Source organism: Geotrypetes seraphini, chromosome 3, assembly GCF_902459505.1.
Source record: "Geotrypetes seraphini chromosome 3, aGeoSer1.1, whole genome shotgun sequence".
NCBI classification, from domain to species: Eukaryota; Metazoa; Chordata; class Amphibia; order Gymnophiona; family Dermophiidae; genus Geotrypetes; species Geotrypetes seraphini.
Window position 1 is genome coordinate 402403203 of NC_047086.1, and position 13179 is coordinate 402416381.

Here is a 13179-nt window from a genome sequence, read left to right on the forward strand (position 1 = left end):
TACAAAATAAAGTTATTATTATTATTAGTGGGAACAGTTACCAGGTAACTCACAACAATCATGAGGGACCCATTTTGAGGCAACACTAGGAACATTCTAGTCATCACATTAGCAGGGAACAGGCCACATCTGAAGCTTATTATCCTGAGGCTTAGAAGAGCCAGCACCAGTGCTCACAAAGGGGGGCAGCTACTGAACCAACTCAAGCTGGAAAGGAAATGGAGTTGTGAAGGGAGACCAGGACCCGGACAAGAAGCAGAATACACAGGTCAGATCTAATTCTATTAATGATACTGAAATGTTGGAGGATTTTCTAGAAAGGAATAAACTTATGATAACAAGCCAACATAGCTTCTGCAAGGGAAGATCATGCCTAACGAACTTATTGCACTTCTTTGAAGAAATTAACAAACGGATGGACAAAGGGGACCCCATAGACATCGTATACTTAGATTTCCAAAAAGCCTTTGACAAGGTACCCCATGAATGCCTACTTCGGAAACTGAAGAACCATGGGGTGGAAGGAGACGTACACAGATGGATCAAGAATTGGTTGGTAGGTAGGAAGCAGAGGTTAGGAGTAAAGGGCCACTACTCGGACTAGAGGAGGATCATGAGTGGTGTTCTGCAGGGGTTGGTGCTCGGACCGCTGCTGTTCAATGTATTTATAAATGATCTAGAAACAGGGACGAAGTGCGAAGTAATAAAATTTGCAGACGACACCAAACTATTTAGTGGGGCTAGGACTAAAGAGGACTGCGAAGCTTTACAAAGGGACCTGAACAAACTAGGGGAGTGGGCGACGAGATGGCAGATGAAGTTCAATGTAGAAAAATGTAAAGTACTGAATGTAGGAAACAGAAACCCGAAGTACAGCTATACAATGGGAGGGCTGTTATTGGGTGAGAGTACCCAAAAAAGGGACTTGGGGGTAATAGTGGACAAGACAATGAAGCCGTTGGCACAGTGCACAGCGGCCGCTAAGAAGGCGAATAGAATGCTAGGTATAATCAAGAAAGGTATTACAACCAGAACGAAAGAAGTTATCCTGCCATTGTATCGGGCGATGGTGCGCCCGCATCTGGAGTACTACATCCAATATTGGTCGCCGTACCTTAAGAAGGATATGGCGATACTCAAGAAGGTTCAGAAGAGAGCGACACGTTTGATAAAAGATATGGAAAACCTTTCATACGCTGAAAGATTAGAAAAACTGGGGCTCTTTTCTCTGGAAAAGTGGAGACTTAGAGGGGACACGATAGAGATTTACAAGATCATGAAGGACATAGAGAAAGTGGAGAGGGACAGATTCTTCAAACTTTCAAGAGCTACAAGAACAAGAGGCCATTCGGATAAATTAAAAGGAGACAGATTCAGAACCAATGCTTTGAAGTTCTTCTTCAACTAAAGGGTGGTGGACACCTGGAATTCACTTCCAGAGGGTGTGATAGGACAGAGTACAGTATTGGGGTTCAAGAAAGGATTAGATAATTTCCTGAAGGAAAAGGGGATAGAAGGGTATAGATAGAGGATTACTATACAGGTCCAGGACCTGATGGGCCGCCACGTGAGCGGACTGCTGGGCACGATGAACCTCTGGTCTGACCCCTGCTTATGTTCTTATGACAGAAGATATTGAGAGTGATACGTATTTAGACCCTGAGGAAGTCATTGATTTTAGCGAAGGAAATGCTGAAACTGACCTGTGAGACATGGAAACTGACTTTGTTTGAACTGAGTTCATGCTGAAATTCTGCCATATAGCAAACTTAGAACTTGGCTAGCTGTCCAAGTAAACCCAAGTTTGGGAAAGTTTGCTTTAGTGCTTTAATGCAATGTGAATGTTTTTCAGCTACTTTTTGAAAATAAACTGTTTTTCTAGGCTATGGCAGTCTGCACTGCACAGCACCGGCAGTGGTCTTTTGGTATTATTTTTTTCCTTTCTTTTTCCTACTGGGGAGGGACCACAATCATCAATCACTGCGGGAGGAGGTTCCTTCCTGCCTCTGTCAGAAGAGCCCAGAGTGGCAAATCCAGTAAAAGTCTTTTGGAACTGAAGAATGCTTTGAATGTTTAAAGTGGAAGTTGTAGTTCTAAGCAGAATGAATTCCCTGTTTTGAAAGGCATTTTGCCTAAGGGAGCTGAACTACAGAGAGAGAAGACCTGCCTTAGGGTAGGCATAGGCCTAAGGGAGGCCTTGTTTGGAATTATTTTGAAACTGTGTCTTTCTTTGAACCTTTTGAAGTTATACAATGAAACCTTCTGCCCAATGTGCGGCAGTGGCCAAAAAAGCAAACAAGATGCTAGGAATTAACAAGACTAAGAATGTTATAATGCCTCTGTATTGCTCCATGGTGCGACCTCACCTGAGTATTGCGGTCAATTTTGGTCTCCTTAATAAAGATATAGCTGCGATAGAAAAGGTTCAAAGAAGAGCAACCTAGATGATAAAGGGGATGGAACACCTCTGGTAAGAGGAAAGACTAAAAAGGCTAGGGCTCTTCAGCTTGGAAAAGAGATGGTTGAGGGGGAGATATGATTGAAGTCTACAAAATCCTGAGTGGAGTAGAACGGATACAAGAGAATCGATTTTTCACTCCATCAAAAATTACAAAGACTACGGGACACTCGAAGTTACAGGGAAATACTTTTAAAACCAATAGGAGGAAATATCTTTTCACTCAGAAAATGGTTAAGCCATTTGGCCTTTATCTGCCATCATGTTTCTATGGAACATATTGCCAGAGGTTGTGGTAAGAGCAGATAGTGTAGCTGGTTCTAGGAAAGGGAAGCCACTGCTTGCTCTGGATCAGTAGCATGGAATGTTGCTACTATTTGGGTTTTGCCAGGTACTAGTGACCTGGATTAGCTACTGTGAGAACAGGCTACTGGGCTTGATGGACCATTGGTCTAACCCAGCAAGGTCTATTCTTATGTTCTTAATTTGTGCATTTGGTTCAGTACATCTTCCAGGTTCATCAAGGTTTATTTCAATTCCTCTGTCATCACCCTTGAAAAACATTTCTGGAATAGGCAAACCTTTTTACTTCTTCTCCAGTAAAAACTGAAGCAAAGAATTCTCTCTGCCCCTTTTACTCTGACAGTGGTGTATCAAGGGCGGAGCAGTGGGGGTGGTCTGCCTCAGTTGCAGATCATAAAGAGGTGCTCTGGTTCCTTCTCCACGCTGCAGCCTGCAATCTTTGGGTCACCGGCAGCGTCACTGAGCTTCTCCTCAATTCTTTGACCATTTTTCAATTTTTTTTCTCCTTTTCTTTTCAGCTTTTCCTACTACAATTTTCAATGACCCTTTTTCCACTATCTATCTACAGTTTGCCATTTCTTTCCCTCGCTCTGCCTCTCCTATTTTACTTCCCCAATCCTCTTACTCCATCCCACTCCCACATTCAGAATTTGCTCCCTCTTTCCCCTGCCTCTTGGTCAGCTAAACATTGTCAAGGACACATTGCAACTGAGGCCACGTCTCACATACATGTGACCAACTAGGACTGAACTACTGAGCTGATATAACTTGCAGGATATCTTGCAAAACTATCATCTTTCTGAGGCTAAGATCAGAGTCTTTCATGAACCTTCCAAAACACTGCATTGCGAAATAGGGGGAGGGTCAAAGCCTTCCCCACTCTATATAAGCAAGGCTGCACATCAAAGCTAGCTTTGGAAGACATCATCTGCTTCCCATTGTCCACACACCTCTCCAGGAGATCTTGCTGCTGAATGGTAATTGCTACAGCATAGTATTTGCAGCCCATCTTCAGGCTTAGTGAGGGCTGGTGTGTGTATGCTTTCTCTAACTACATGGCAGATAAGAATAGGTGCCTTTCATTCTCCCAAGCCGCTCATATATTTACATTAGACTGCACTGTAAATAAAAGCTTCTGTGTTTTGTTTTGGGGTTTTTTATAATACACAGCCTGGATCATTGTTTATTAGGATTGGGCTGTGCAGGGTTAGAATTTAGATCCAGAATCTTACCTAATACCATTACATTCTGGTTCCTTGAGATCAGGAGCCCTGTAGGGATCCCCTGCACAAGTGACCCCCATCAGCTTATTAATTCACTTACACACTGAAACACATCCCTGGGTTCAATATAAGATAAAAGTCTCAATCACTATAAGCTCTGTTCACACAGACCTACCCAATACAGGATGTGTTCCCCTCTGGCTAGTCACTGTATACTATGTGCGCACACATAGATAAACATCCCCTATGAATACAATAGTCACTCTGAGCCTTCTTCTAAGACAAAACTCATGTAGGTTTTATATCTTCTGGATTTAAGAGTCAGTCTGAGCCCTATTTGCAAATCTTTAACATCCATACAATACAGGTTGGAAGTAGAGATTTTTTTTTTTTTTTTGTAACGTCAGGTTCATGAGGACACGCTAAGTTACTGTAGAAAAGAACAGGAATACAAAATGGAACTCACAATAGCAACGCAAAAAGGTTATATTAGTAAATTTCAGAAAGTCTGGGGACCATTAACAGATTTTTGTAATGAATGATTAACTTTTCCCATGATAAGATATTTGATTAGGGGGAAAAGGGGTGGGTTTTACTTGTTGTTATATAATACATGAGTATTTGAATAGTTTTCACAGTAAGGATGATTTTATGTATTATTGAATAGGAAGGGAGGGGTGGGGGATTATTATATTCAATTAGAATGATTTAAATTTTAGATTTCTTACATAATATTTAAAATATTATAGAATATTAATTTGTAATGAAATGTTAAACTTTATGCTTATATGAGAGTTAATCAAGTGTGTATCTTTAAGTTCATATGAGTTTAATTACTACACTTGTTGTAACATAAAAAAATGAATAAAGAATTTATAAAAAAAAAAAAGAAAAGAACAGGAATACAACCCAATTGCCTTCTTACACAAAGTAGAAAACTAAGATTGTTCCAGAACATAAAATTCTAAGAAAAAGAACGGTAAGAGCAAAATATCAAAAAGAGCAAGGATTTGTGAAAGGTAAGACTCACCGAATGGGGTTCATATCTGGCCGGCTTGGTTTAGAAACTGCTTTCACAAACTTCTCTGCCAGTTGAATTCTAAGGAAGAGACAGACATATTTCTGATCATCAGTAATCCTCTAAACTGCTGTCAAATTTTTCCCACCATCTTATTATCAACAAGTAGAAAGCAAGATGCTGAACAAGTTGTATCACATATTGAAAAAAATCATCACACAATTTTCCAGCAATATAAGATAGTAGTGTTACAAACCAGAATCATTCATACCTACTCTCCTCATCCATTCTAATGAATGACTGCTGTTTCCTCCCTTAATGCCTCAAAATCTCTCTCTTTCTGCAGTTTTCTTTCCTGGCTCCCTTTCAGTTGCAGTATAAAGGAGCAGTATTTAATGTAATAATTGCAATTATTTACATAGCTCCTTCCTTATAAAATATTTTATAACCACTTCTTTCAAAGAATACAGTTTGATAGATCAGCATAAGACTGGTTTTCTGACATAAAGGATTACAGTTCAAAAGAGAGACTTTGCGACACACGCCAAAACTGGTAGGTCAACATGTGAAATATTGTAGGTCTGTTACTGCCCACCTGGTATATTGGCTTATGGTACGTCATCACTGCTTGAGCTGTTCATAGAGAATAAGGTAGACTCTGCACACACAATTCTTTTGGGAGATTTTAACATGCCAAGTAGATTGTTGTGAAACAATATACGAATAGCAACGTTCTTGCATGCTCTTGAGGATAAACTCATATTTTGGATCTGTGCTTTATGAGTTTGCAGTTAAGACTAAGCGGTCTGATGTTAGAAACCTGTGATCATACCCACTAAATTAAGGGAAGACTCCTACTTCCAGTCTGGCTTGCCTCACTTGGGTTCTGACACACCTGAGCTGTTCAGTACCAACTCTGTTTTCTAACTGCCTGATCTGGAGTCTCAGAATAAAAGTCTTCAAACTTCAAGGCTTGAGGGAGGGTTTTCTTAAGCTCAATTTGAATCACACAATTTTGTATCTCCAGATGAGAAGCCTCCATCAACGTAGTCTTCTTCCACCACTGAGCAGTCTCTGGCAAAGTTATAGGGATAGGATTAGAGGTAATTTATAAAATTAGTCGGAGACCACTGTTCAGGCAGTGGGCCTGATGGGCCGCCGCGGGAGCGGACCGCTGGGCAAGATGGACCTCTGGTCTGCCCCAGCGGAGGCAACTTCTTATGTTCTCTACAGTTAAAGCGAGCTGGAGATTCTGATTCTTGGGCTCAAAATGCCATTAGACACCAAGTCCTCAGCGATTCAAGTGTCATTTGTTCATTCGTTCTCCCTTACAACTTCCGGGGATCCAGGAGTATTTATCCTTCAATCTGGGACTCACAGGCATGGACCGAGCTTGATGGAAACCTTTGGCTATCTCCAGAGCTATTGCACCCACTGCCTCATGGGCAGACTCAACCTCTCTAGGAACTGTTCCAGCAAAATACCTTATTTTTACACATATAATTGTATACATTATGTGTTTTTACAAACCCAGAGATCTCTCTGCATACTATATATGTGAGCGGGCTAAATCAATGCTTTTTCTTACATTGCCAGCTGAATCTCTTCCTTTCCCTTCCTCTCCTCCCCCTCCCAGGAGCCCTCCATGCGTCAGCATCGCCTGCTTCTCTTGACCTTTCCATATAATGGACTCATTCCCTTCCAACATCCTTTCCTGCTTCGGTCAGAAGGGAGCCCAAAGGCAGCAGCCCTACAACCAGACTCTCCTTCCCCCTCCCTGCAGTCCTCCTTACTTGTATTAGGAATTTGTTTCAACAGGCAGCCTTGCACGTCATTAAGGGCCTTTTCTCCTCCGGCATATACACAGGAAGTTGTGTCAGAGGAGGAAAGGATCTAATGATACACAAGGATGCCTATTAGAATTGCCATTAGAATGGATTCCTAAATTAAGTAATGAAGACTGCCATGTGTGTAGGGGGGAAAATGAGAAAAAACAGGGAACCCCAAAGGCAACAGCCCCACTGCCAGCCTAAGTGAGAGAAGATGCCAGGTTGAGAATGAAGCCACAAAGTGAGAAACAGGGGAGGGACACTGGTGCACAGTGGACTCTGAGGGTCGGGGGGGGGAGGGGAGGAGAGTAAGGGAAACGGAAAGATACTGGATTCGCTGAAGCCATATTTTACACATTTATTTTTATTTATTTATTTTTTTTAAATTTTATTTATTAAATTTTCCATTCTTACAACAACTGAATCACAATTAATATAATTAAATACTATATATCATTGTATCTATCATCAATACATCCTAACTTATAAACATTATATATTATAAATTATATATAAGCATAAATTATAAATCCCTCCCCATTCTCCCAATTCTTATTTCCAAAAATTATATATATCCCACCCCATTCCTATATAATTACTATCAATGTGCTAAGAAGTCTAATCATTAGAATAATTAGTCAATGGTTGCCAAATTTTCTCAAAATTGTGAAGATTCCCTTGTTGTAACGCTAATACTTTTTCCATTTTGTAGATGTGACAAACAGAGTTCCACCAGAACGTATAATTCAATTTAGTATAATCCTTCCAATTTTGAGTGATTTGTTGCATGGCGACTCCTGTCAATATTAATAGTAGCTTGTTGTTATATGTTGAGATCGGACTCTGAGTTCTCATTGCAGTGCCAAATAATACGGTGTCATATGAGAGTCCTACATGATTTTCTAATAATTTGTTAATTTGGGGCCAAATCAAATTCCAAAAAGCATTTACACAGGGACAGAAAAAAATTAAGTGATCTAACGTCCCTACTTCTATTTTACAATGCCAGCATCTATTGGATCTAGTACTATCTATTTTTTCACAATTGCAAAATAAATTTGGTTTAAATAAAACACAATATTTTAAATGGATGCAATTGAAGCAGGCCATTCAGGAAGGGTTCCCTGAATGGAAAAATTTTACTACTCATTATAGTCTGCAGGTTTTATGTTTCCAGACGGATTATTTGGGTCACCAAGCCGCAAAATGGTATAAATTAATATATGGATTTTTAAATAAAAAAAAGAAAACTGGTCTTAGGGATATTTGGAGTATTGAGATTGGACAGACAATTTCTGCGTCTCAATGGCCACAATTTTGGTCCGGGAGATTTAGATCTACAAAGTCAGCATCTATGAATCAAACATGGATGTTTTTATTACATAGAGTGTTATGGACCCTTACACATTTATTTTAAAAAATTATATACTGTTTAAACCTAAACGGTTTACATATTGCTACATACATAATTCAGCAAGACAAATAAAATCCTATTATAAGAGGGTTTTTAAAAATGTCTGTACCAATCTTGCTATTTCCATAGAAACATGATGGCATCTAGTCTGCCCACCCACAAGGCTGGCTGAGAGTCTGATCACCTGGTTCTGTGGGAAGGAAAGCTAAGCCAGTTGCTACAGCCCCCCCCAGCTGCGCCACATGGCACGATGCTCTAAAAGCACTAAATTTGCGCAATCCTGGCATGAATTCACATGGGAGACCTGAAGGACTCTATCCCAGCAGTTCTCCATGCAAAACTCACAGTTTTGAAAAAGCAGGGAGAAGAAAAAAAGATCACTAAAAATCCAAGATGGCCGCTAGCATCAAATTTGCACCAAAAAATGCAATATTTCCCACACTTCCCAAAGTCCAAAAACAGCAATTTTAGGATTTTCAGGAGGGGGAACACAGGGGTACATGCAGAAACTCAGCCCCACTTTTTAAACTTTTCCCAATGTTTCTCACAAGTTGTCAGCTCCTTGTACTCAGTGTGACCTGATATACTGAAATCCACCTGCTCACAGCTCTTACTCAGTAGCTGTATAAGAACTGCCACAATGCTCTCGCAAAGCTAATTTTCGGGCTGACGGTCAGACTCCACTGTCTGACTATGCCTCCACTCCAGTGACCACTGGATGCACCTCACTTGTACACTGCTTAAAAATATGATTAAGTGGTTTAAGAAATTCTAAATAAACTTGGAAAACGTAGCCAGTATGCTTCAGAACACTGCTGAGCCCCCTAAGCATGCCTAATAGTCTGCATTCGACCCCTGCTTAACAGAAGGTGAGACTATTTCAGGGACGGCCCTCAGATCCAAGGAAAACTATGCAAACTGGCTAACAGGTACCCAAAAGGGATTGGCCTGTCAGTTACAGACCAAAGTCTGTGAATTCTCAAGCAAGCAGAGCTCCAAATTTGCTTCAAATGTGAAAATACCCGCAAAGGGGACAAAACTGCATAGAATTTAAAACAATAAAATGGGGAGAACAGAACACACACAGCTGCAGACATGCGTGCAGAAGGAAAGACTGTAGAGGATGCTAAATCAATCAGTGAAGTACTAGAGGCAGAATGAAAAATCCAGAGTGGATTCCTTCTGCAGAGCATGCGAGTATGAGGAAATAACCCTATTGTCTAGAACAGTGGTTCCCAAACCCTGTCCTGGGGGACCCCCAGCCAGTCGGGTTTTCAAGATATCCCTAATTAATATTCATGAGAGAGATTTGCATACCTGTCGCTTCCATTATATGCAAATTTCTCTCATGCATATTCATTAGGGATATCTTGAAAATCTGACTGGCTGAGGGTCCCCCAGGACAGGGTTTGGGAACCACTGGTCTAGAATGTCTCACCTATTGCACTGGAAAGCACAGTTACTTACCATAACAGGTGTTATCCACGGACAGCAGACAGATATTCTCAACATGTGGGTGACGTCACTGACAGAGCCCCCTAGCGGATGTTTTTCAAGCTTGCGATTGACCCGCGCATGCGCGCGAGCCCCTCCCACCCGACCTAGGGCATGCGTCTCCTCAGCGTGGCCTCAGTTCAGATAGCAAGCAAAGAAGCCAACCACGGGGAGGTGGGTGGGTTGCGAGAATATCTGCCTGCTGTCTCTGGATAACACCTGTTACGGTAACTAACTGTGCTTTATCCCAGGCTAAGCAGGCAGCATATTCTCAACTTGTGGGAGACCTCCAAGCTAACCAGAATGGGATGGAGGGAAAGTTGGCAATTTAGGAGAATAGATTTTACAAAACGGACAGGCCAAAATAGCCGTCACGCCTGGAGAAAGCATCCAGACAGTAGTGCGAAGTAAACGTATGAACCGAGGACCAAGTGGCAGCCTTACAGATTTTCTCAATTGGAGTCGAGTGGAGGAAAGCAACAGACGCCGCCATCGCTCTGACCTTGTGACCTGTGACTCGACCTGGGGAGAGACCAGCCTGAGCATAACAGAAAGAGATACAAGCAGCCAACCAGTTAGAAATGGTCCGCTTAGAAACAGAGCGACCCAAGCGAGTAGGATCGAAGGAAAGGAACAGCTGGGGAGCAGAACGGTGAGGGGCTGTGCGCTTCAAGTAGAAGACCAGCGCACGCTTACAATCAAGAGAATGCAGAGCTGCTTCTCCAGGGTGAGAATGGGGCTTCGGGAAAAACACAGGAAGAACAATGGATTGGTTGATGTGAAACTCAGAAACAACCTTAGGCAAGAACTTAGGATGGGTACGGAGAACCACCTTATCATGATGGAAGACAGTGAAGGGTGGGTCCGCCACCAAGGCTTGAAACTCACTGACCCGACGGGCAGAAGTGAGAGCAATAAGAAACACAACCTTCCAAGTAAGATACTTCATGTGAGCCCGCGCTAGCAGCTCGAACGGGGGTTTCATCAAACGAGCAAGAACCACATTAAGAGCCCAAACCACAGGAGAAGGTTTAAGGGGCGGATGGACGTGGAAAAGGACTTTCATGAAGCAGGAAACCACAGGATAAACAGAGATAGGCTTCCCGTCAATCGGCGGATGAAAAGCAGCAATGGCATTAAGGTGGACTCGAACCGAAGAGGACTTGAGTCCAGCGCCAGACAAGTGTAACAAATAATCCAGGACAGCTGATAAGGAGGCAGATAGTGGCTCCAGCTGCCAAGTAGCACACCAGGAAGAAAAGCGGGTCCACTTCTGATGGTAACATAGGCGAGTGGACTCTTTCCGAGACGCCTCCAGGACGTCCAGCACAGGCTGTGAGAACTGGAACGAGGGCATTAAGTCTTGAGGAACCAAGCCGTCAAGTGCAGAGACTGAAGGTTGGGATGAAGTAGAGAACCTCGACTCTGCGTAAGCAGAGAAGGAAAAACAGGCAAAGAAGAGGCTCCCTGGAACTGAGTTGCAACAGAAGGGAGAACCACGGTTGTCAGGGCCTCCGAGGAGCTATCAGAATCATGGTGGCACTGGTGGACTTGAGCCTGACGAGAGTCTTCAGAATCAGAGGGAATGCATACTGAAACAGGTTCTTCTGCCTCGAGTCTGAGAGGGGTGTAAACCCTGGAGCAGAAGCGGGTAACTTGTGATTTAGGGGGGACACGAACAGGTCGACGTCCGGAGACCCAATGAGCAAACATTTGATGCAGGGTCAAGGAATGGATAGACCACTCGTGAGGCTGCAGAAGACGACTCAACCTGTCCGCCAGACAATTGTGCTGGCCCTGAATGTAGATCACTCGAAGGAATATGTTGCGGCGGATGGCCCAATCCCAGAGCCGCATCGCCTCTTGGCACAGGGACAGGGACCCTATGCCCTCTTGTTTGTTGATATAATACATGGCGACCTGGTTGTCTGTGCGGATCAGCACCACTCGGTTGCGAAGCAGGTGACAAAAAACCTTCAGGGCGAGGAAAATCACTCGAGGCCGGGACATAAGAAAAAAGACGGCCACAGCCCCGCGAGGCTAGGTGGCCAGAGCAAGACCGGAGACCCGGTCAAAAAGACACAAAAGAAAATAACGAAGAAAGCCGCAGTGCAAGAGGGACAACGAGATCGCGCGCAGCAAGGGAGCAGTGCTTCTGGCTCCGCGGAAAACATAGAACTGAGGCCACGCTGAGGAGACGCATGCCCTAGGTCAGGCGGGAGCAGCACGCGCAGGCCAATCGCAAGCTTGAAGGTCTTCAAGCAAGTCTGCTTGCGAAAACGTCCGCTAGGGGGCTCAGTCACCCACATGTTGAGAATATGCTGCCTGCTTGTCCTGGGATAAACCCTATTATGTATGTAAATTTACAGCTCTTCTGGGGGGACGGGATACAAAGGTTCACAAATGGCTGACAAAGTTACATGTGACAGCAGAGTAGACCCTGCGCTGTTCACGGAAAAAAAGTGTTTATGAATAACTCAAAAAATTGAAGGTGGACAAAGCCATGGGACCAAATGGCAGTGTTCTCCCCAGAAATTTTTTCCAGCCGGGTGGCATGAAAAAGTAGCTGGGTGGGGCGGGACAGGGAAATTTGGTGGTGGGGAAAATTAAGGGCTCCTTTTACTAAGCTGCAATAGCGTTTTTAGCGCATGCAGAATTGCCACGCTACACGGCTAGAACTAACGCCAGCTCAACGCTGGCATTGGCGTCTAGCACGTGCGGCAATTCTGCGCGAGCTAAGCACACGGTAAAACCGCTATCGCAGATTAGTAAAAGGAGCCCTAAATGTGTACTATTTGTATTAGTTAATTATTATTAGTTATTTTCCAATGCTCAATATGACTGCCTTTCTTAAGGTTTGACACTTGTTCCATAATTTTTTATTAAATTTAAGAAGTATCCAATTCTAGAAGTGAATAATTAGATATTTGCCCTCTTTCAAATGGTATAGAGCAGCATCTCTCAAACTTTTTTAACTCCGGCACAATAAACAGAGCAAATGTTTTTTGTGGCACACTAAATGCAGCAAATGTTTTTCATGGCTGGAAAAAATTTCTGGGGAGAACACGGTTGCCGTTAGTTTTCAAGGATCATTCACGTCAAAGAATGATGCTTACGTTAGAGCCCCAGAGCATAAGTTCGCTACGGGCTAAGGCGAGAAATCTCCAAGCCAGGTTTTTGTTTTTTGTTTTTTAATGTTGAGCAGCAGCGACAGCAGAATTTAGCCGGGTAGTCATCTAAATTACCCGGGCGGACTGCCCAACTCAAAGGTCCTAGGGAGAACACTGAAATGGTATGGTATGGAATGGAGACTGCTCAGGAGAACATGCTTTTTTTTTTTAACTCAAGAGTACAAAACCTCATGATTTTAGAGAAGGTATCTGGCTCCTGAGGCATGGAGTCACCCTTAGATGACTTAAATTCGCATGTCTTAGACTGCG

The 13179-nt window shown here is 42.9% G+C and overlaps 1 protein-coding gene across 2 annotated transcripts in view; it reads right to left on the bottom strand.

Moving 5' to 3' along the window:
- CMTR1 (cap methyltransferase 1) overlaps positions 1 to 13179 on the bottom strand; it is a 289978-nt gene that overhangs the window by 35350 nt on the left and 241449 nt on the right. For both annotated transcript variants that reach the window (XM_033935382.1, XM_033935381.1), the window contains one exon: positions 5015 to 5083. In XM_033935382.1, the coding sequence (XP_033791273.1) occupies positions 5015 to 5083 (69 nt within the window). The remainder of the gene's footprint in view (positions 1 to 5014; positions 5084 to 13179) is intronic.